The sequence below is a fragment of the Microtus ochrogaster genome, unplaced genomic scaffold (genome assembly GCF_000317375.1).
Source record: "Microtus ochrogaster isolate Prairie Vole_2 unplaced genomic scaffold, MicOch1.0 UNK135, whole genome shotgun sequence".
Classification (NCBI taxonomy): domain Eukaryota; kingdom Metazoa; phylum Chordata; class Mammalia; order Rodentia; family Cricetidae; genus Microtus; species Microtus ochrogaster.
Window position 1 is genome coordinate 86,124 of NW_004949233.1, and position 25,408 is coordinate 111,531.

The following is a 25,408-nucleotide window of genomic DNA, read 5'->3' on the forward strand; positions in this document are numbered from 1 at the left end:
GCCCATGGTAGAGGTAGTGATATGGAGCCCTTGGAGGAGCCCAGGAAATCCTGAAAATTGTGTTCACACTGAGCTTTTTACGCTGTTAGACTTCAGTTTTGCTTTAATCTGTTGTAGCTGTGCCCTAGCTTCCCCTTTCTGAAATAAGGTGAGGTTTTGTTCATTTGTTTGTTTTGGTTTTTTTTTTGTTGTTGTTGTTGTTTTTGTTTTTAGCTCGAAGTTTGGAGTTTTACTGACTTTGGAATTTTAGAGACAGGATATTTTAGAAAGGCTTGGAACTTAGGGTTTTTGAATATTTTAAAAAACAACCAACCTTCTCTATTGTGTGAATTTTTGAATTGTGGGACTTGTAAAAGTGGGATGTTTTATATTATAATGTTAACATTAACATGACATCTTGGGGACAAATGAGAAAAGTGTGTTGTTGACAAGTGTCAATTGTGCTAGCTAGGTTTTCTCAACTTAACACAAGATAAAGTCATTCTAGAAGAGGGAACCTCAGTTGATAAAAATGCCTCCCCCCACACCAAACTGGCCTCTGGGGAAGTCTATGGGACATTCTCTCGATTTAATTATTGATATAGGAGGGCTCAGACCTAGAGGCTGAGCAACCCCTGGGCAGGCAGTCCTCAGTGGAACAAGAAAGTAGGCGAGGGAGCAAAACATGGCCTCTGCTCCACTTCTTGCTTCTAGGTTCCTGCTCTCAGTTCCTGCGCTGACTTCCCTGAATGATTCAAATAGTAAGCTGAAAGAAACCCTTCCCTGCCCACGTTGCCTTTGGCCACCATGTTTTGTTCCAGCGACGCAATTCCAGCTAAGATACCGGTGGAGTTGAAGGGGAAGCTGTTTCTTTTCACAGTTGTGGTGCCTCTGGGTCTCCCCCTTATTCCATCTGCTGGTCTAGACTCCTCCCACTCTGAACAGAACACAGGTTGGCACCATTCAAACCTGAGTCAGGAAGTCTCTTTCCTTCATAAGTTCATAACTAGTTAGTGAGTTTCAAATATTGACACTGTACTTGAAAGCCACAGCCCAATCTTGCTGACCTAGATTTCACGTCCTCACGATGCATTCCCATCTCTCTGTCTTTATGCCGTCATGTGATGGATTCACAGTACAGCTTGTAGGAGACAGTTGCGTTCTATTTCTTCCTAAGTTTTTGGCCAGATTCTCTCTCAAAGATCTGTCTCTTTCCCTAAGTCAGGTGTAGAAAAGAATGTTTAGTTCATAAATGTACATTAGATTCATTAAATGTAGATTTGTTGGTAAAAATTCAAAGTGGTTTCAGATAACAGCAGTATGGCCAAGCAACCAGATGTTATTTGAAGAAAATAGGGATGCTTGTCTTTTTGAATTTACTAATAGGTTGAGACGTAAGTTTAGAATTGGATCAACTTCTTAAGAGTCTTCTTCCACATCTAGACAGTTACGGAAAATCCCAATGATAGTTACCGGGGAATGACTAGGATTTTCCAGGATCTCTGTTCCCTGAGATGATGGAATAAATTAAAATACTTTATGAGCTTCAGATAAGATAAGCCTGAACCAAGAACGGGAAATATTAGTAATTGATATTATTTTGTTTTCTGCTTCCAACTTTTTCTTCTGATTATTGGATTAAACTCATGGGGATTATATTTGGAAAGGTTTAAGGAAAAAAAGGCTATTTTTATAATTCAGTCAATATGGTGATCTTTATGTGGGGGATAGCAAAGTAGACAGAAATGAACCCTGTAGGGTCTCGATAACACTGTAGCTTGCAAACAGTGGTTTCGGTGTTGGGGTTAATAAAGCTGCACACATGGAGGCCAGAGAGGCATTGGATGAACTTGCATGGATATATTGTTTTAATAGACTCCTCAGGAACTGATCTAACATATGCCATCAGAAATTTTTATTTATTTATTTATAAATGATGATGTGCATGTCACAGATGGAGTATCAAATGGATTCTCATTCAAGTTGTGATTGATTCGTATCTGTCTTAGTTGTTCCCAGAGAAGAGAATAGCATTTATCATCTCTGTTTTAAAATCAAACTAACTGGATATATTAGAAACTGTAAGGAAATGATGTTAGGCAGCCATGAGGTATGAATCATTTAATTTCAATAATGGTTAGTTTCTAAGTATTTTTCTTTAGGAGACACAGGATTGCTGCTATTATGAGAACATATTGATGTGTCTGTTACATTGAGCTGATTGCTCCTACCATGTTTTGGCAAACTGGGCACAGATTCTAAAGATTTTCTCACCCTGCCCTTTAATGTAAATTTAAACTTCTATCTCTCCTTCTTCTTTTCTTTTAAGCTTGAACAAAAGAAAAAGTAGCCATCAGTGCTTCAACTCTGAGCTCAGAAGCCACTTCTCTTCCCTGCTAAACGGTCTCACAAGAAAGCTCCTTCAAAATCAATTCTCGTATGTTTGCAAATGAAGATGGTGATTATTTCCCAAGCACATTATCTCATTTTATTTTGAAATCATCTCCTACTTATACATATTGTATAAAGTTTTTCTCTTATTGTGGAGTTCATGGGCAATCAGATATGCTCATGATCTTCAGATACTCCATTGTGTGTTTCCTACAATCAAGGACTTTCCCTATTCCTTCAATACAGCCATAAATCAGACCATCAACTCTGGTTCATTTTTGCCATCTGAAACCCAGGTATCTTCAGGTTTTGTTGGCTAACTTTTATGTGCTGTTTACAGCAAAAAGAATATAGTTTAAGCATGACATTGAGGTACAGAATCTTTGATTTCTTTCTGTCTAGAACAATTCCTCAGGTCTTTCTCGAAGCTGCTATATTTAAAGATTACTGTCCTGGTGTTTTGTTCACTGTTCCTCTGTTGCCTTGTAGTCATGTCCACGTTACTTGGCATGAGGTGTCTCAAAACTAACGCTATTTATATTGTACTTGTATGATCACTATAGTCATATAATGTTGTCTGTCACATTGCTTCATATAAAGTGACATCTTTTTGCTTTATAATTAGTAAGTAACTTTATGGGAAGATATTTTTGCATCCTTTTCATTCCAATTCTTCATCAAACTATGAACTTAGAATTTGTTTTGGTAAGACTCAAGGATATCGTTGTATTCCCTGTTTGTTTTGCTTTCCCAGTTTGCCAGAGGAACCTCTTCCAGTTGGCTTTGATATTCTTTAGAACATTTCTTATTCTTTTGAGGCACAGTAAGATATTCCACAGTCATCTGTATTTCCTCTGGAATAAACTGTTTCTCAAGTAGTCCTGGTTACTGATACCGGAGAAAAACACTTGGAAGTCCAAATCTGTAGTCTAGTTGTGCTCCTTGCTCTCAGGTAGCACTGTTACCAGTCTGGCTCTGTGGAGAAGACAAAGGATCTTAACACAATCACACATACGTACACACCCCACATATGCACACACATGCACAGGCATACTCTCATGCACTCTTCCACAGATTTGCACACATTTAAATCTTTTGCTCTAAATTTTTATCTTTATCCATGAAGGTATGCCAATGGCTCCTTTCCATTTCCAGTTCTACGCCACATAGTGCATTCTCCTCTTGACCCTGTCAAGTTTGTGGTTCCCTGCTCACATATTGAATGAAGCAGACCTCATCCTCAGATGCACTGAAGACCAATTGTGCAGCTGGGGTGTTCCCGACCCACAGTGAGGCTCAGTCCCCCAGAGAAGCCTTGCAGAAATCTCCTCTTAGGCCTCCTCTGTAAAGGCATTGGTTTGTATTGTCCAAGCAGAGGAAGAAGAGAAGTCACATTTTCCCTGGATATTTGGTTTCTCTTGAATTTATCAACCTGGAATCATTGCAAGCCCACAGAGAGTGTCTGTAAGTCTTAGGGAGGTAGACTGGCATGAACCCTGTTCTGCATGTATTGAACTTTTTTTTAAGAAGTCACAACTTGGCTTTAAGGCTTGAGCCTGACTCCTCCCTGGATCTTTGCTCAATCTCTTCATCTCATATGAACAGAGATAGTGTTTTGTTTTATTGACTCAGGAAAATTGACTGTAGCATCTGGAGCCTCACAGGATAAACCATGTTGATTTGCAATGTTAATGTTTTCTCAAAAAAAAAGATACTTTCTTGGAAGAAGTGGAGTTTCTTTCAAGAGAGTATAAAGGCCTTGGAGTTCAAGGACGGGGAAATAGAAATGGGCAATGAGAAAAAGGAATAGCCAAGCAAAGCCAAAAAGAGTCAGGACACGCTTATGAATGGGAATCAGAGGCAATCACCATACTGTTCTGAAAATGTCTTTCCAACAACCTTGAGCTATTTCTTCATAGTTCTGACCTTAAAGAAGGTGGTCAAGGACCACATGCCCAAAGATCCGAAAATATTTCAATTAGCAGTTTATTCTTCCTGGAAAAAATGTGATAGTCTTATGTTTCCTGATCCCAGTAAAAACTCCTGTTTCCTCCCTTCACAATTTTTATTTTATCCATCTTTTTTAAAATATTTATTTATTTATTTATTTATTTATTTATTTATTATGCATACAACATTCTGTCTGTGTGTATGCCTGCAGGCCAGAAGAGGGCACCAGACCCCATTACAGATGGTTGTGAGCCACCATGTAGTTGCTGGGAATTGAACTCAGGACCTTTGGGAGAGCAGGCAATGCTCTTAACCTCTGAGCCATCTCTTCAGTCCCATATTTTATCCATCTTTAAGGAAAAAAAAATCTCTTGAAGAATAACAGTTGAAAACTCATTTGCCCCTTCTCTTTAAAGCATTGCTTACACTAATTCCAATCTCTGTCCTGCGAGGCTCTCTCAAACTCTTCAAATCAAACTGTTGTCACACAGCTCCATGGAGAATGTTCTGGGCAGGACGAGGAGCTCCAAACCCCTCTTGGCTCCCCTTTCATCCTCCCTGATTCTCCTTCTCAGTACCTACCCTCCACCTAGATGTATCTCTTCTACTTGGCTTTCAACACACTGCCTTTTTAGTGTGGCGCCGTGGCCAGGTTTCATGTAAGTGCTGAGACCCAAATCGACATCCTCATACACACAGAGTAAATACTTTTCCACTCCAGCTGTCTCCCCAGACCCTGTCTCTTCCTCTGCCTCATTTCATGCCCTTAGTCTGCTTTGCTCTTCTTGTTGTCTGCACTGTTAGTGATGGAAGGCTGGGCATCCCATCCCTTTGCTTTTTGTCTAGACCCTCTGTCTTGGTGATGTCATGTAAGTCATGATTTTAAATGTCACTTCTTCATGAGAGTTGCCCATCATGTTTTTACTTCCTGTTCAGAAATCTACATCTCCACTCATAGATCTAATTGCCTAGTTGATGTCTTCTACTGGAATGTATGGTCATTCTGAACTCAACATCTCTAAAATGAGTGTTTCCTCTGCATATAATCAAACTAACCAAAACCAAATCCATACCAAAGAAATAAACACATATAAACTAAAGGTCCTCCTTTATCTTAGGTTCAGCATCTCTGATTGGTCAGCATAAACCCATGACATCACCCTTCTCTCTTGTACACTTGCCAAAGGAACATGATGTAAATCCAACTGATTATAATTTTTTTTTTTAGTTTTTATTTTTATTTTTTTTTGTGGCAGGGTTTCTCTGTAGCTTTGGAGCAGGTCCTAGAACTAGCTCTTGTAGACCAGGCTGTCCTTGAAAACACAGAGATGTACCTGCCTCTGCGTCCCAAGTGTTGGGGATTAAAGATGTGTGCCACTAGTGCTCGGCTAAATCTTTTTTCTTGTTTTCTTAAGACACCGTTTCTCTGTATAACAGCCCTAGCTTTCCTGGAACTTGCTCTGTAGACTAGGCCTCGAACTCATAAAGATCCACCTACCTGTGCCTCCCAAGTGCTGGGATTAAAGGAATGCACCACCACTGCCTGGTTCCAACTGATTATAATTTCAAAAGATACCCAGAATCTGATCACACCTTCTCTATTTTCCTAGTCTCAACCATCACTGTCTCTTACCTGATTTTGTGTCCTCCTGTTATACCCATACTTTTGCTCTGGCCTCCTTTAGTCTGTTTTCCAGCATGGTAACCTAAGTGATTGTGTTCAAATAAATGCTGTGTCATGCAACTCCATCTGCCTTATCTTCAATGCCCCTATTCATAGATGTCCATGTGGGATTTGCTCCCTGGCCCCTCCGCAGCCTATCTCTTTGCTTTCATCGCCAGCCCATGGCCTCAGTGTGCTAATCAGTTTGGAACTTGTATTGGCCATTCCCACTTCCCTAGAAAGTCTTTTCCCTCCAGAACCACTCCACTCTCAAATGCTTCCCCGCTCAGCATCCTCATATACCCACCTCACTGCCTTAAACAGTCAAGGTATTGTTTGTTATTTTTGTTGTTCTTGCATCAGCCTTGTCTCAGCCAAGGGTCAAGGATTTCTACATGGTCTGGCTCTCACTTCAGCATCTTAAGTAGAACCGGTCTAAAATTGTTTGAACCAGTCAGTAAGAAAATGAGTGCTAGTGACGCTATATCCTCATGTTAGAAGGATCTAAAACAGACAAACAGAAAGACAATAATGAAAACTGTCCAAAATTTCCCACATAGCACATTTACTACCATGCCCCCTGAACTACATGAGGAGATTTTTACAATGCATACTGAATGCATCCCATTTCCAGTCATCATTGGCTGCTGATTTTCAGATGTGATACATGTGCACACTCACCCAAGCTTACTAGTCCAATTATGTTGTGTTAGAGGTCCTGGCTCCTTTGTTTCAGAATTCAGCCCACCATAGCCTTACAGAGACCTTCTGTAACCACCCAGCACAACTCTCCCCACGAGGCCCTCTCCATTATGTGCTTCTTTCCTCAGGCTACTGTTATGGTCTGTCATTGTCAGTTAAGTGGCCTGGCCTTCATGATAACTCTATTTTCTGAAGTAAGAGAATCTGTGTTTACTATGATATACTATTGGATCCCTGAACTAAGAAGTTCTAGGCAAACAGTAAGTTTCAATAAATATGTGTCAAGTGCAAATGGGATAATAAATACAAACATGATATATATTGTTTGATGACTTTTTGATGTGGGATTCCCCTCTGTATGCTGTGAATACCATTGGTTAATAAAGAAACTGTCTTGGGCCCGCTCAGAGAATAGAGGTAGGCAGGGAAAACTAAACTGAATGCTTGGAGACAGAGGGAGGAATGAGAGAGAAGCCATGTAGCCTCACCAGAGACTGATGCTGGAACTGTAGCTGGTAAGCCACAGCCACGTGGTGACACACAGATTAATGGAGATGGGTTAAATTAATATGTAAGAGTTAGCCAATAATAAGCTAGAGCTAATGGGCCAAGCAGTGATTTAAATAATACAGTTTCTGTGTGATTATTTTGGGGCTAAGCAGCTGGGAACTAACTAGCGGCCCCCTCACAATGACTTTTGTATATTGGCATTATGCATATTCATGACAGCAAAATATAGACAGTGGTGAAAGCAAATGAAAGGAGGCTCACTCATCCATAGTACTTCAACCAGAATTCACAGCCCTGACACATGCGTTTGCCAGTGTTTTTTCTATTCCTGTGTTTACATTTTAAAAGTGAAAATGTAGGGCTAAGGTCTAGTTCAGTTTAGAAAACCTATATTACACGTATTCAATCCCCAGCTTTGTTACAAAAATGTAAAATGAAAGTATGCAATGCAGTTTTTAAATTTAAAAAGTCACTGTTCATGTTTATCATGCTACCAAATGAAAATCAACTACTAGCTAAAGACAGAACATAATTTATTCAGCTCATTCCTTATCGTGGGACCACAACATTTCCATATTCTCTGTTTTTAACTATTGTAATTGACAGTAAAATATGTAACCTTATATTTCATGCAATGTATATTAAATATTTTAAATTTTATATTAAGAAGTTCCTATTTATGGAAATAATAGAAATGAACTTGCACATTTTTAGAGTTTTCAACAAGATTTTCAGGAAAGTTATTCCCGCCAGAAGAATATGAGCATCCAACTTGTCACATTATATCTCTAAGTAAATTAATTAAGTGTAGTGCTTTGTAATACTATAAAGAAGAAATAGATGGATGATGTCACACTTTTGTGGTGTGATGGTGTCTAGGGAGAGTAGGGTCATAACTCACTATTGACTCTGGCAGGCTGCTGGTTTAACAAAGACATTGGTCATTTCAGTGAGTAATTCACTGATCTTATAAAGAAAAGTATTCTAATCTGTGGATAAAACATGGCCAACTTAGTGATTTGTATAACAGATCGCCTAACATGACATCACCTTCACTTTCCTGAAGTGACTTTGGATGGATGATGATGCATTCTTCTTTTTAACAATGTGCCCGAACTTGCACATACTTGTAGGGCTGGTTGTGATCTGTGTGGACTCCACAGCATCTGAGCCATTCACTTCATGTCTTGATGAGACGCCTCTTGGATCTCCTGGAATCTCAAGTCTTACTGCCTGGAGTGCCTAAACAAGATGCTGATCAATCATGGTGTTCAGGTGGAGAAAGGCAAATTTGCCTTCTGAGGAAGAATTGGGCCTCACTAGCGCTATCCGTCCTGGTGGAAGTGTGGAGTCCAGCGTGAGAAGAGGGGAGTTCCATTTCAGAAGAAAGATCACAGTGAACCAGGAATGACATCAGACTCACATCCTTGGGATCAAAGAGTTCCGAAGAAAGAACCTACCCCCAACCTTAACATGCATAAAGATGCCCTGTTAGGTGCTGGACTCTCCTAAGCTGTATATTTGGTGGTCATGGGAGCTCTTCCATTTCAGAACCATGTCATCCATCTGTTCACTCTGTCACACACTCTATGATTATGAATAGTGGTGCTTCTGCCCACTCCAGGTCTGGTCTGTGGACTCTTGAGGTCCCAGAGAATCCATCATTATGAGATCTTTACTCTCCTTCAGGAGTTTGAAATGGAAGTTTGGGGTCCTGCCTTCCTAACATCAGAACAGTTCCTATTGCACAAGGCAGGCATTTAGTTAAGTCCCACTTAGTGTGTTGAAAAGATTTTAAAGTGCTTTGGTACTTTGTTATCTTTCCTCTTTCACCATCATGAATCCTGCTTTCGAAAGGTCAGCTCCTTCACTCAGCATAGCACAGAGGAATTTTTGTAGTGTTATGAGTGCTCTCAGGCGTAAGAAGCTTGCTTGGTCACGTTGTCTTCTGGAGAAACCTGAACCATGTTACTTCTCTGTTGTTCACTGAAATGTCTTCCATCTTTGTTTCCCCTGGATCTGAGCTCTGCTTTGATTTATGTTTCAGTCAGCTAAAGAATTTACTGTTAATTTTTTCATAGAGAGAGCTGTGGTTGTTTTCTTACATCAGAGATTGCCAATGTCTGAGAGTATTTATTTGTTGCTGTTGCATACTGGTAGTGTTATAGGTACATAAAAGTCAGAAGGTAAAAGTCTTTTTGTTGTTGTTGTTTAAATATTTTTATGGCATCCACAGCTCTAGAACCAAAGTCTTACACACAACTAACTTTAGTTTAGTTTTTCGGTGTGTATGTGAATGTGTGTGCTCTGAGAGGCTAGGTAGAGGTCAACACCGGGGTTCTTCCTCGATCTTCTTCCTTCCTTCCTTCCTTCCTTCCTTCCTTCCTTCCTTCCTTCCTTCCTTCTTTCCTTCCTTCCTTTTTTCCTTCCTTCCTTCCTTGATCTCTCTCCTTCCTTCCTCTTTCCTTCTTTCCTTCCTTCTTTCCTTCCTTCTTTCCTTCCTTCCTTCCTTCTTTCCTTTCTTCTTTCCTTTCTTCCTTCTTTCCTTCCTTCCTTCTTTCCTTCCTTTCTATTTTTGAGAGAATATCTATATGCCATTGTACCTGGATCTCGCCTAGATTACCTACCCGGACAGTTTCAACAGGATCCTCCTGTCTATGTTCCCCAGCATTGAGATTACAAACACTCTGTTGGGCTCAGCTCTTTAGGGCAGGTGCTGGGAATTAAACCCAGGTCCTCGTTCTTGTACAGCAAATATTTCACCACCTGAGCCATCTCTCCAGCCCCGAGTTTAGTTTTTCTCTGGCCCATATTTTGAAGCTTTTCCCCCACCTTATTCTTGAATTTGATGTCTGGGTTATGTCTACCACTATAAAAGATTTAAATCTCATTTCTCTTCCAAATTAAATTTTTTTCAGTTTTCTGGATTGACCCTAAGGGCTTGAGTATGCCAGGCAACTGCTCTACCTTTGAGTTATCCCCCCTGTCTCTGTATCTTCTATTTCTAGAAGTTTAATCTCATTTCCTTGTTCTTTGAATAGTCTCTTTACTTATATTTTGGTTCTCTTGCATGCATTTTTAAAGTTTATTATTTTTTCTTTAACATTTTCATCCACTTATTCATTTTTAAATTTCTGTTATCTAAATAATCTTCTTTAAATCTTCTCCTCGTCATCTTTTGCTTCCTCTTCCTCTTCTCTGGATTGGCTTACACTAACACCACTGCATTTTTATCTTGACTTTCTTTTTAAGTATTTCATTAAATGTTCTCTTAAAGTGTGTGAGTTTCCACTTCAGCCTGATGGGAAAGGATACTTACTTACTTACTTAAAAGAGAAAGGGTGACTGCTAGCCCAGCCTCAACCTCCTTCTACCCCCCCCCATGTCATATAACTATAGAAAACACCATGCCTCATGGCAACATGGGCTCTCAATAATAATGAGGTCCATTCCTTTGAGTATCTGTAACTAGCTTGAACTGTTGCCTCAAGGAAAAAAATGCTTTGTCTCCCATCAGATGAAAGAATATTTGTACATGTTGCCAGTATCCATCAAGCTAAAATTTTGGAAGAGAAAGCACTTCAATTTCTTGAGCTTTTTTTTTTCTCTTTTGAACTAGTGTCCAAATACTGAAGGTCTGTCACCTGTGGCTTCTTACATTACACACATAAATTACACTTTCATTTAACTTTAGCTCAGACTGCATTCTTAAGTAATCTAGTTTTCTTTTAGTCGTATATGATTGGCAGAAAGTCCACAGTGAATTTTGCAAGTGTTTTTCTCTTTTGTATCTAGTAATTACTGTAGGGTGTAACTCACACTTCTTGTATGCCAGAATACAAGTGGCTGTGGCTCAGATTTTCCTCCAGAGAGTCAGAAGATTACTAATCTATTATACTGCAGGTTAAACAATCCAAGATTTGACCAATATCTTCCATAAAAGCCAAAGATCTTTTGTAATCAAAATATAATATCAGTGCACTCCCTTGTCTGTAATTTAGTGTGTCTGAGATGGTCTCATGCTTCTGAGTAGACGAGGAAGCACTGCTTTCATTGTGGAGACTAGATAGGACATAGCACTGGAGAATGGGAATAAGTTTGACAGATGAGCAGACTTTGAGTCTAATCCTGACTCTGGTATTCACTACTAAGTTTTAATGTAAAATGCACACTTTAAATCTTATTTATTTTATTTACTTATTTATTTAATTTTCTCATATAATACATCCTGACTACAGCCTTCCCTCCTCTCAGCCCCCTCTGACCTTACCTCTCCCCAAGATCCACAACTCCCTCATTTCCCTTCACAAAGGAGCAGGCCTGCCAGTGATATCAACCAACCTTGGCATAGCAAGATACAATAAGAATAGGCACAGACCCTCAGATTAAGGTTCAATGAGGCAACCCAGGAGGAGGAAAAAGGTTCCACAAATAGGCAAAAAAGTCAGAGATATTACCACTCCCATTGTTAGGAGTCCAGCTAAAATCCCCAAGCTAAAGCACAATATTTATGCAGAGGACCTTGTAATGAGTCTTTTTCTGCCCTGTCATTCAGCTCCCAAATAATGACATGGAGACATTTTATTAATTAAGAAATCTTAGCCCATAGCTTAGGTTTGTTCCTAACTAGCTCTTATAACTTCAATTAACCCATTTCTATTAATTTACATTTTACCCTGTAACTTGTTATCCATCTTTCATTGGGTATGTCCAACTTCTCTGTTTCATTCGTGTCTCCCCTGCATCTCTCTTATCTCCTCCTACTTACTTTCTCTGCCCAGAAGTCCCACCTATACCTCCTTCCTAACTGTTGGCTGTTAAGCTCTTTATTAAACCAATCACAGCAATAGATCTTCACACAGTGTATAATTATTCCACAACATTTCTTCCTTTATGTCTAAATAAAAAGGAAAGGTTTTAACTCTAACATCATAAAGCTATATACAATAAGAGCAAATGTCAGGTGAAAATTATACCCACAATGCCTAGTCCATGTGTATCTGGCACATTCAGAGAATATATCTGATCTATCCTATCTTAATGAGTACAAAGTTTTATACCTAAACCATTTTTAGCATAACTTATATTACCATTCTAAAAGTATCTTTTTGGACCTAAAAACATCTTCTTAGATAAACACCTTAAACTTTTATGTTTTTCAATCTTTTAAACTTTACATCTCTTATGTAAGGTTTTTAAATTTCATAACAAGGAAAACTGTAACTATAACTATCTCATTTTCAACTCCATCAGAGATCTGAGAAGGATATAATATTACCTAAGTAAACAGGAAGTGCAGAGCAAACAACTTTCAAAATTATAGAAACAACAGAGACATCTGGCTGCCTGAACAATTACCTAGGGTTCCTCTGTAACATTGAGGAATTAATCTTTGACTTATGGGCTTAGAATATCTGATAGACTTTTCTGTAAAGCAGGAATTTTGAAGGACTGTCCTCCCTTTTCTTGGCAAAGATTGACAGTTGCCTTCTTTGTGTCCTTCTTTCTTTCCAGATCGCAGGTATACTGTCAATAGTTGAGCAAGGGTGGTTTCTTGCCCAGTGGCTAACTTTGCCATAATAAAGAAGACTCCATATGGATATTCTGTGATTTCCATCATCCTTCTTAAGATAAATTAGTGCTGTGGGAAGCAGACATATCTCACTGTCATCAAAAGTTTTATGCTATTTAAGCATTTTAAATGTCATATTCTATGGGTCTTTGAAAGATTTGGAGACTATCATCCATTTAAAACATATCTCTTTTTGACCTTAAAAACATACCTAGCATGACTATAAGTTTGATTATTATAGATGACTAACTACTTATCTTTATTTCTTAATTATCTTAAATAGTTTGTAATAATAACTTTCAAGGACTAGAAATTTGCATTGTTAAATGAGCTGCATAGGTATAATACCTTAAACAAAAAATAGAAACATACAAGCAATATAACAAAAATGACCTTAAATTTGTATCAGTAAACAAAAATATCTTAAATAAAAGTAGAAAACAATATAGAGTATGTTCAAACAAAAATTACCTTAAATTTGTATCAGTTTGTATCAGTTTTCTCAAAATTCTGCATCTAGAACAACTTCAAAGCTACTACAAAAATCCATTCCAATCTAAAATATTTGAGACTAGTAGTTGTTCAAAAGTAGACTCAATGATCCATTCCTTTATCCCACCAATTCTATACCATATCCGCCCTTTTTTTCCCTTCAGAAAGAGGTCCCTGAATCTAATCTCCATTTTTCAGCTTTTTTTTTTTTTCTGGCCACAACTGATAACAACTTGTAACGAACCTCTCTAAACAATGATAAACCATAAACCACCCCGCCTCTTGGGAATGAGGACATCATGTTCTCCACACTGCTTCCTGTTGTGTGGCAGCATCATCACCTTTAGGGGACCCTGAGAAAACTGAGATAATGGTTAAGTACTGGAAGAGGTAGCTTTATTATTTTTTGTTTGGTCTGCGTGTGATGAGAATGTGGAGAGCTTATCTGGAGTCTTGGCTGAATAGTCTGTGAGGCTGGACCATCTCAGCTAGCAGCTCTGAAGTTGTTCTGGATGCAGAATTTTGAGGAAACTGCAACAGAGGCATTCTGAGGCTGAATCACCTGGGCTATTTGTCTTTATTGGTGTCTAGTTCTCTTTTTTTGAAAACACATAAAAATTTAAAGGCCCAGTTATTGGCCGTACAACTCTTTATTAAAACAACCACAGCTATATATCTTCACACAGTGTGAAAATATCCACAACAGGACCTAGTGCAGACCCATTCAGGCTCTGCGGTTGTCACTTTAGTCTCTGTGACCCTATGAACCCTCCTTAGTTGACTCGATGGGCCATCTTCTTGTAAAACCTCTGACTTCTATAATCTATCCTCTCCATCTTCTGTAAGGATCCGTTCGTGTCACCGAATGTTTGACTGTGGATCCAGAGAAGTTAGATGAAGAAAAGAGGTTTAGGTAGGATGTATATATCTTCCCAGGAAGGGGAAACAAAATAGGTTTTGTAGATGGACTTGGGACAGGGGACTTGAGAACAGGAAGTATCAGGTAGGGGAGGGAAGTATGAGCAAGATAGTACAGGGAGAGTTAAATGAAATAGGTGGGCATTTAGGAGGCAATGTGGAAACCTAGTGCAGTGAAAGCATCCTAGGACTTAAGAGATTGACACTAGCAAGGACTCCTACTAATGGAGAAAAAGGAACCTGAACCAGCCTTCTGTGACCAGGCTAGACTTCCAGTGACGGTACTGGAACACCAACCCAGCCACAAAATTTGTGACCCACAACCTGCTCTGCCTGAAAGATGTGCTGGTGACTCAGACCTGGTGGGAGTGCCCAACTGATCTCACCTGAGGCCCACACCACAAAAAGGAGCCCATGCCGACACTGCCTAAATGGCCAGGATCCAGAAGTGGGATGGCTCAGATACCTAGGGTAGAACCAAACACACTCACAAAAACATCAGTGAAATGATTCCTAATGATATTCTGTTACATTCATAGCATCAGTGCCTAACCCAGTCATCATCAGAGAGGCTTCCTCCAGCAGCTGATGGGACCAGATACAGAAATGCACATATTTTAATACATTTATAACGATAAAATTGCTAGTGACAGTCAGCCAGCTGAATCTGTCAATCTGTAGGCTCCACCTCAGGTTATTTTCCTTTCTCCTGAGTACCCCAATTCAAGCCAGAGGATACTTTCCTCTTTATCTCTTCAAGTAGTAGCTAGTTATGTCAACTCACTCTCAGGCTAGACTTCAATGTTTTAGATTCTAAGATTAGCCAAGTACTTGAACCTTGCTCATTCTACAAGGGAAGACTCTCATGCAGCTGTCATAAGGGTCCATACACAGTGTTTGTGATGTAGGGTTATTAACTGCCCCAATAGTGATGATCGACTGGTGTCAGAAAAGCTGACACCAGGAGAGATTTGCAGTTAAGAACCCATGGTTATGACACATGTTCCTAAGTTTCACGTAAAAACTTCTTCTAAACCCTAAGCTTTCCTGTCTGTTGTTATGCCCTTTCCAGAATGTTGTCTCAGAGTTGCCAGCTGGCACACTGACTTACAAGCCCCATGTCTGTATCCAACTACATTCAAAGACAAGAAGTACATAAAGTAGAATTTGACAGGCACTCTCTTTTTTTTCTGAGAGAAAGAGTCAGTATTTCTTTCTTTATAGGTTTTCCCTAAGGTCTTTGGCCAGAGCCCAAAAGGCAACAAAGAATAAATTACACAATTCCCTCTGCTTCCAGCTTGAGAAAAGATGAGAGGAAGGAGCAGAAATGCCTGGTGTACCTCTTATGAAGATATTTGCCATAGCAGTCAGGAATTTTCCCTCCAGCCCTCAATCCCACCCACACCAATTAACCCCCTTTGCCACATTGTAAATTATGTACCTGTACATGTTAGAAGAATGATTTCTTTGTTGGATGTTAGTTAGTGACAGTATACACAAATCTCGTATTTTTTTTCCACAGAGCAATGATGACCGACACTTGTCCAACCATTGAATGTTCATTGTTTCCATAATCTTCATTAAAGCACATTGAGATTCAAATTTTTGGAACACTCAGATATTAGAAATGAGGAAGCTAAAATTGTAACCAGACAACCAAGGGTTAGTAAATGGTGTTTCTTGGCTCCATGCCTAAGCTTTCTGCAAGGCCTTTCACTTTGTTCAAAAGCTTTACACCAAAGGAAAACATTAGCGAGTTTTCTCTCTCCTCATGATAGGATAACCTTCTAATACACACTTGGGTGCAGAGACATGTGTAAGCCTCTACATCCAACTCAAAACTCTAAGGCCCATTTGGGAGAAGCAGTAACATTTTATAAAAGGGGATGTTCTTATGATCCAGCGATCTTTCTGTATTCCCATTAGAGGTATTTAAAACAAGAAGGTAAAACAAATTGTAATCGCCAAAATGTAGTTAGCACTATTGATATCAACAGAACTATGGGAATCATTTAAATGACAGTGAATTAAGAACCAGTTCATGGATTATATTCAAGATAAATGGGAATCTATGAAAAGTATTATAATTTCCCTTAATAGATAGATAGATAGATAGATAGATAGATAGATAGATAGATAGATAGATAGATAGATGGATGATAGATATAGATAGATAGATAGATAGATAGATAGATAGATAGATAGATAGATAGATAGATAGATAGATATAGATAATATTACTGTTGATCAAAATTCCTAACTAGCTAATAGAGTCCCATAGTACATTAAAACTATAACATAATCAAGAGACATTTATCAAAGGGATGCAATAATAGTTTCTTTTTTGAAGAAAACACATTTAAGACAAGGTAGACATAAAAATATTCTTAGTCTGATGGAAAAGCAACTGATCAAATTCAATAAACATGATTGGTAGAAAGTATTTTGTAGGAAATAATGACAGTTTCTTATCATGACAAATAAAACCCATGTATTTTAGTATTGGGGTCGTAGTCTTTCTCCCACTTAGCTAAGGACAAGGAAGGACACCCATCACTTCTACTTTGCTTAATAATGTTGGTTTTATAGACAGCATAGCCAGAGAAAAATGTTTAGAGGATGAGAATTAGGAAAGAGAAATGAAGAGACATTTATTAAAGAAATTCTTGTAGTCAGCTTTCAAAATAAAAATCAAAACTGAATTTAAACAATAAGAGAATTCAGTAAGATGGTTGAGTATAGATTTAACAATAAAAACCTGTAATCTAGCTGGATGGTGGTTGCCCATGCCTTTAATCTCCTGCACTCAGGAGATTTTGTAGGCCAGCCTGGTCTACAAAGCAAGTTTTAGGATAGCAAGAGCTGATACACAGAGAAACCCTATCTCAAACAAAAAACCCATAATGTATGTACATATAGATATATACATATCTATATGTATATATAGATACATATACACACACACAATGGCATGTTATAAACTAACAGGCAAGGGAAAGTTCCATTTATTCTAGCAACAGATAAAAAGGAATTAAAGGAAAAATGAATGACTTGTTAGGGAAATTTTTTAATTACTAAATCATAAATATCAAAAGTGGGCATATGTACTTGGAAAGGTTATGATAAATTTACATGGTAAGGTATTATTCTTTTAACAACAATCTGTATGTTTAAGTCAAAAAAGACAGAAATGCCAGCAGCTGAGGGTTGATTGATTCGAGCTAAACAGTTCATTCTCACCTCGTTTGGAAAAGCGTTAGATCCACATAGCCATCAAAACTCTGACAAAGAGGAAAGCAATAGCTGATGCCTACTTTGAGTTTTCTAAATAAACCAATGTAGTTCTGGTGAACAGACATTCAATCCAGCAGGCTAGAAGGAAAAGCCCTAAAGTAGATCCAGGTACAGCTGGAGACCGAGTCCATGTTGGTCCATCTCCCATCGCCAAGGAAAGATAGACTGTTCAACAATGCTGTTGGAGCAACTGTAACATAATAAGCTTAGTTCTTAGATATTACACCATATATAAGAATAAACTGCAATTTTGTTTAAAGTTATAAATATAAGGGAAAAAACCCAAAGAGCATGGAGTCATCCCTTTATAAACATGAGGTCAGGGATAGTTTTTTAGGAGTGAAAAGAATTCAGAAACAATAAAAAAATCTTACTTAAACTGTAAAAATTCTTTCCATTGTAAAACTATAGCCAAGAATATCTATAATTTATGCATAAAAGTCAAAGTAATAAACAGACAGACAAACAGAAAACTGGAGATTAAAAAGTCCTCAAACTTGATAGCAGACTTGTTTTTCACAAGAAAACAAAGGGCGATGTTTTGACAGGTGTAAGTTTGTTCAGCTGCTCTGTATGAGTAAAAACCATCCTGCTCATCAGAAGGGCAGAGCCTGGGAAGATGAGGAGCCTGACTTCTGTGCTGTGTTGCCTTGATCCGGGTATGAGCTCCTTGACTATGCACTGTGTAAGTTTTCTGAAGCGTTATCCTTTAGGTGTGTGTCATCTTTTGTAAGAACATTATATATTTTTAAGGTCTAAAAATTAGCCTTGGGATTCTGATTCCCTGACTTATCAGATGGGCACAAATAGAAGTTTGGCAGCATCCTCTTTTGGCAGGACTGTAAAGAAAGCAGGCACTCAGGAGAGAAATCTGGTAATGTTTAAAACAACCACTCATGGTCTTACCTTCTGACCCGGGTGTTCTGTTTCAGATGACGTTGCATCTCCCAAACAGCAGAGAGCCAAGTGGTGCTTTTGTCTGTGTAAGGATGGGAAAGAAACAGAAAATAAGATGGAGGCTGATGAAAAGTGTTATCCGTAGGGATGTGAAGGAGAGAGACTGAAATGGAAGAGAGATTTCCCTCAGAAGGCTTCTCTAGAGCAGTTTAAGTTTCAAAACATGTTTTATCATGTTTAAATAATAAAATAATAAAATTAAACAAAAGAGAAGAGTATAGAGTCCCTAAATGTAGAAGAAACTGAAACAAAGGAAGCTAACGATTATTAATCTGGAAGCATAATCACACAGGGAGTCGGCTTATTCTGCTTGAACATTTTAGCACAGTATCGATTTCAAGGCCCCCAAAATTCCACATCTAAGGACAAAATTCCTGTGATGAAAATTCCAACTCTATTCCACATTTTTGTTTTTATAATAGTTTGATTATAGTATAAAGCACATACATCGATTTGCTACTAATTCTGGAAATATTTTTAATGGAAAAGATAAATGTAAAAGCAGTAATGAAAATCTACCATATTAAGTTTCGACTGGAAATAGCAATCTGTATTTATGATTTTGTCAGCATAAGAAGCTCTGATAGCTGTAAGGCCATGCCAGCAATGATGTCTGTTGCCTCACGCTGATTTCTAGGTTGCTTCGCATCAAGTTTGACCAGAATTTCTACAGCGAGCCTGGAATACCTGTTATCTCAGAATGTCATCAAGCGTTCCAAGGTCAACAGGGTCATCGTGAGCAGACACTGCCTGTATGGACTTCTCAGTGACTGGGCAGGAGATGGTGCTTGATACACCTAACATACGGAGCCTTGAGAGTAATGTTATCCTGCAGGGATCAGACGGCATAGGCAACCGTTATTTATTCTGCCCTTGGTCTTACTATACCAACTTCTCATGAAATAACTGATCTGGGAAATGATTTGTACCTAAAATTTCTAGGTGAAGGCTACCAAGGTATTACAACAGCTAAAGGCATTTATTTACCACCAAGCCTGATCACTTGCTTTTTCTCACTGGAAGCTTCTCACAGAGTGCTAACTCCAGCAAGTTGTCCTCTGACCTCAGTAGGAACATGGACTTGTACATACAAACTACCTAGCTAGCCCTCCTTCTCCCTCCCTCCCTCTGTCTCTCTCTCTCTCTCTCCCTCCCTCCCTCTGTGTGTATATGTGTGTCTCTCTCACACACATACATGCACACATGCATGCTGCACCTGAGCAATAAATAAGATAAATACATCTAAAAATTGTTAAAGCACCTAATGGGCAATGAAGTTTAAAACCAACACCAGACAAGGACATTCTCAGCATCACAAAGTATAATCCAACATTGATGGCTAATTTCTCATGGAGACATCTGTGTGATCACCTATCTTGGTGATCAAAGTTGGCAACTGAACAGTGAGAAACTGGATCACTTATTTCCTGACGTGTTAATGCTGGAAGCACATGCCTCACCACTCACGTGTTCCTTCCTAACCTCTTGAGCCAAACTCTCATCAAGCCTTAGACACAAAGTCATTTGTGGGGGTGACAGAAACTAGAGGCACAAATTTGATGATGTCCAAGGGATCTGTCCAGGAAATCCAGAAAAGAGATGCAGTAAGCCCTGGCATGGGTGGCAAGGTCTCTATGGGAAAGATGAATGCTAGGGGTTGATGGCAGTGGTCTTAAGAAGGCATCCCCATACACACCATGATGAGTCCTTCAGGAGACAGTTATCACTGCTTGCACACTACAGGCCTCGCAGAACATAGAACGAGGCTAACAGTGGGGGGAAGCGATTCAGCTGTGTCTCTGAGGGTGCACAGCAGAGTGCTTCTTGGGTGGCCACCTGGTCGTTAAAAGCACCACAGATTGTGATTGGCTTACAGGCAGAGGTTCTTGTGTTTAGTCATGGACTGTGCTCTTAAATGTGTCGTTGACATGTCTAAATGTAGTCAATGAATGTTTAGGTTCTGTTGTGTTGGAGACTTAACTGACTGGGAGATAGTATAGGCATTCTAACCCCACGCTGCAAAATGCTGACCATTCTATGTGGACCCTTCATGCATATCAGAAGAGACTGGCTCCATTCAAAGCAATGTTTATGTGTGTGGTAAATGTGTAGTGGTTTTGTATATGTGTGCATGCATTTGTTAGTATAAGCTTATGCTTGTGCGCATGTGGGTGGGTGTGTTCATACATGTGGAGGCCAGAAGTGGACCCTGGGTACCTTTCTTTAGCCACTCTTCACATTATTTTGAGACCAGGTCTGTCACTGAACCTGAAATTTGTTGACTTGGCTATCCTGGTTGGCCAATTAGTTCAGAGACCTGTCTCTTGTCTGCATCACCCAGTGCTGGAGTTGCAGGAATCCGTTTTCATGTCCAGTTTTATTTGGATGCTGGGGATCCAAACTCAAGTCCATGCTCATACCACAAGCTCTTTGACCACTGAGCCACCTCTCTAGCCCCACGTTAACTCCCTTTATAAATAGCATCTTACAAATGTGTATTTTTTTCTTTCCATAGCCCTTCCTACCTTTAAATGCATGTAGTCTTTTCATTCATTGTTTGTTTTACCCTTGTAAGCTGGTTCATAACTTTTCTGGAATATATGTATCCTGACATAGGCAGGATATATGTAAATATATAATATGAGGTCATAATTGTATTTCTATACCACCTCATAGAAACTCCAAGTGTAATGCTAATAGTGATACTGTTTTGACAAAATAGGTATCATTATTGATAATGCCTTATTGTGAAGCAAATAATTTTATATACAGAATTTGCATAAAGAGCACGCATCCTAAATGAGCATGTTTTGTGGCGCCTAAGGCTCATTCAGTAGAGATCATTAGTTGGCCACCCATTTTCCTTGCGGTGCTGGGATTGAACCCATGCCAGGAGGGTCCTCTGCTTACTTTTGAAATACATTTTCTAAGGTCGTTTTCTCAGTTCCCATTCTGCTCAAGCAGCACTAGTGTCCTGAGTTTTGAACTGACCATGGCCCAGAGGCTTTACAAAATACCAAGACTACTTAGCTTTAAGAGATACAACACAGCATACCTAGAGACTTCTGGCTCAGATATAGTTGTAAGACTCAGGATACCTTCCTCTCGCCATGCATTTTTAGTGCATGAAGTCCCTAGAGGAGACAGAAAGCAGGGAAGCAAGCTTGCTTTATGAGTCCTTTACTCTGGAGGTTCCTTGACCCCTGTCCTTACTGCCCCAGGCTCCTCAGGCTACACACAGGCCTTCTGTCAACAGAACAAATAACTGTGAAGGTTTTCCAGGCAGTGAGTGTAGGTGCTTGGTCTACATGTCTGCAGCGAGTGCTGTCTTATGGGATATTTCTTTAATTCCTTGATTTAATGCTCCAGGATACCAACCAAAGGGAAGTCATTCTTTGTCCAACTAAACAAATTATCATAAGCAGCTGTGAAACCCACATGTCTTCCTCATGTTGGTAGCCTAAGCCTGAGGTTTAGCATGTAGTTGTTCACTGACAAGAAGTCACCTCATGAACTGTCAAGTTTAACTTCTAAATTTTATTTTATTTTATTTTATTTTGCCACAGTTGGGTGTTTGATGCAAATAAAGTCAATAGAGAACAAATGATTTGCTATCATTTTAAAGTAATTTATATAATAGCTTATATCAAAAGCATTTGGGATCTGTGCTGATGAAAGTCGCGATGGTTTTAACATAAAAGCCCTTAACTGTTTGTCTTTGAATCCACATTTCAGATTGTTTGAATACATTTTGCTCTATAAGGATGGAGTGATGTTTCAGATTGAACAAGCCACCAAACAGTGTGCAAAGATCTCCTTGACAGAACCCTGGGATCCTCTTGACATTCCCCAGAATTCTACCTTTGAAGATCAGTACTCCATTGGGGGGCCACAGGAGCAGATCACAGTCCAGGAGTGGTCTGACAGAAAGACGGCCAGATCCTGTAAGGATGGAAGAATTCGTGTACTTCATTTTAGGGTGTATGTTGGGGGCATATTGTCTTCTTCTAAGTCCCTTCAGCAAGATAGTTGTTAGGGAACTTGCATACTTAGATGAGTTTTGAAGCCCACGTAAGTGTAGTTTGCAACTATGTGCAACTGCTTTCTTAGTGGGTTATTGGAACACCTCTATCTTCTAGTGTTACTTTCATGTCTCCTGCACTTTGAAATTTATGGCCTCACCCTTTGCTGTAGACGTTTCATGATCTCCATGAGGACTGTGACCTGAAAGGAATTCTTTCCAAGAATACCCCTGAATTAGATACCAACGTTTCCTTCCCCACCATCCCTTCTTAAAGCTGCAGTGTCCAGACCTGCTCCACTACTCTGAATACAAACAGGCCTTCTTTAAGACAAAGCGATTCCTTTTAATTCTGAAGTTGTTTTGAAACACAAAGAGTAGACATTCAGTCTGTGAGAAATAGTGTGGAATTTAACCAAAACATTAACCACACTGTCATATGGTCCAGAGCATCCAGCTCTGAAGATAGAGTCAAAAGAATGATTACAAAGACTCACAGAGTTATTTGTACAGCTCTGTTTATACTGGGTTCATTCCTGGTATCCAACTGTTGGAAACAACCCAGATACCATCATCAGATAAGTGGATAACCAAAATGTGATGATGTCTTTGGTAGACTAGTGTTCATCCTTTGAAAAGAAGGGATATGACTTCTGGCATGTGTAATAAATTAATGAATTTTGAGGATATTATTTCAAGAGAAATAAGCCAGTCACAAATGATAAATACTGGGTACATGAAGTACCTAAATCAGTATTAGTCAGTCAGTAGCATGCTGGTTGAAAGGGATTGGAGGAGAGGAAGATGGGAAGCCATTGAACAAGTTTCGGTTTGGGAAAGTTGCAAAGTAAGCGGTGATAATTGTAAAACAATGTGAATATGTCCAAAATGAATCCTTACAAAGCTAAAATATGCCTCTTATGTTAGTTGTATTGTATCAAAAAAAGAAATGTACAGGAATTTTGCCTATCTTCTCTCTGAAAAGGTCAACTTTTTTTCTCTTTAGATGAAACCTGGATCGGCGTTTACACAGCCAAGGATTGTTATCCTGTCCAGGAGACTTTCATCAGGAATTACACTGTGGTCCTGTCCACTCGGTTTTTTGATGTGCAGCTAGGAATTAAGGACCCCTCTGTGTTCATCCCACCGAGTACGTGCCAGACAGCACAGCCAGAGAAGATGAGGGAGGACTGCTCCTGGTGAACTCACTGGGACAGAAGCAACCAACCTCGGACCTTAGTGAGTCTGTCTGGAGATGGATTAGAGACTGGTTTGGATGCAACTCTTCAATGGAAATAGATCATTTTAGGAGGATAAACACAGACGTGGGGTTTCTTGTACATCTGATGCCAATTGCTCAGCTCCATTTTCGGTGGAGAACTCGTGTTAGCCTCAACTGCCTGACGACACTTTGCACACTTCTGGGGCCATCTGGGGCCGCTCTTTCTCTGTGCAGGTGTGTAGTCCATGCAGTAGAGAAGGAAGGGATGGGAGTGGGTACAAGGAGTTTGCCTCTGCAGGGATGAATGCTTTATTACTGCTACGAAGAACTGAAGATGATAATAACGTATAGAATGATTTAGTTCAATTCTCTCCTTATAAAGGAAGTCCCTTGCTTGCACCAGAATAGCAACAGTTCCCGCTGACCCCACCCCTACCAGAGTTGTACCAGAATGGCAACAGTTCCCGCTGACCCCACCCCTACCTCTGGCTACTGCAAAATGATCCTTTAAGATTCTTTCCAGACTTGAATTCTGTGGCATGACCCAATGAATGTAGATGCGCTGTAAGGAAGCAGAAGTTTATAATAGGGAGTAATGATTGCTCTGAAAGGAAAAGCAAGCTTTACGCAGGAGGCCTAGGCAATCTTAGTATTCCCACATGAGATGAAGTGAGAGCCGGGTGGGCTGCTTTGCTAGAGTACTGATTAGTGAGATGAAGCTTCGTATATTTTCTAGTGGGAGACAGGCTCCTAAAACAGCACTGAGCTGGGAGGCCCCCGAAGTCGGGACTAGAATTCTCTTTTACGCTTAACTCCTTTAAGTACTAAATGCACTATGCCTGTTCTTGCCTTGACTCTCCTGGAACTCTGTTTCACTAAAGCTGTGTCAGTATGACCTCTGCTCATGCTTCTAAGGTCAGCTCACATGTGACCTGTACAAGCTGCTCCCACGCCTGCATTCATTGCACCTTGCAGTTTGGCATGCCTTGCTCACAATATTCATTATGCTGTGTGAGAATTTCCTGATGACTGGAAACTGCTCTCCACTATCCTGCCTAAGAGCTCCTTGAGTACGGGTACCATGTTCTTTCTGTTTACTTTAATATCTCCAGCACCAAGCAAGTGCCTGGCACGTAGTCAGTGCCTTCAGCGTTTGTAGAGGAGCTCACCAGCTGTTGGTGCTCCGCTTCCTCATCTGTTAATCAGGGTTGGGTCCTCTGATTGCTAGGAAGACTTATTATTCGAGATTCTTCTATCACTGTGTTTCATTTGGCCATGTATCATCTTTAGTTATCAAGAGGAATGTGTGACGCTTGCTTTATGCTGAAAACAATCTACATTGTAATTTATTATACACTTAAACAAGTTTAATGACATCTAACAAACTGTTCTTTCATGTGTTCGTTTCTGTAATAAATATGGATGAACTCAATTATAAGGAAGTGAAAACTCTTCTGTAATTAGTAAATAAAATACTTCCCATAATAAAAACCAGACTGGTTATCCTCTCTTCAGAGCCTACTAAGTCTCATCTTCTCTAACGTCCAGTCTTCAGTTGCCTGGCTCAGAAGGAAGTCTCAAAACCAGTCTTGATCTGTTTTTCTCCTTCAGTCTTCACGGCTGATCAGGACCCCAGCTAATGTGAGAATGTAGTTCTTACAGCTGACATTTGCATCCATCTCCTCGGTTATCCTGAGATCTGAGTTCTTGCCATCCTTGGTGTTGGACCCCAGCTAA

At 39.5% G+C, this 25,408-nt stretch overlaps 1 protein-coding gene across 1 annotated transcript in view; it reads left to right on the plus strand.

The window, feature by feature from the left end:
- Epdr1 (ependymin related 1) overlaps nt 1–25,183 on the plus strand; it is a 30,256-nt gene extending 5,073 nt beyond the window's left edge. The window contains exons 2-3 of the mRNA XM_005371890.2: nt 22,164–22,372; nt 23,456–25,183. Coding sequence (XP_005371947.1) covers nt 22,164–22,372; nt 23,456–23,652 — 406 coding nt within the window. The 3' untranslated portion in view covers nt 23,653–25,183. The remainder of the gene's footprint in view (nt 1–22,163; nt 22,373–23,455) is intronic.
- The last annotated feature ends 225 nt before the right edge of the window (nt 25,184–25,408 follow it).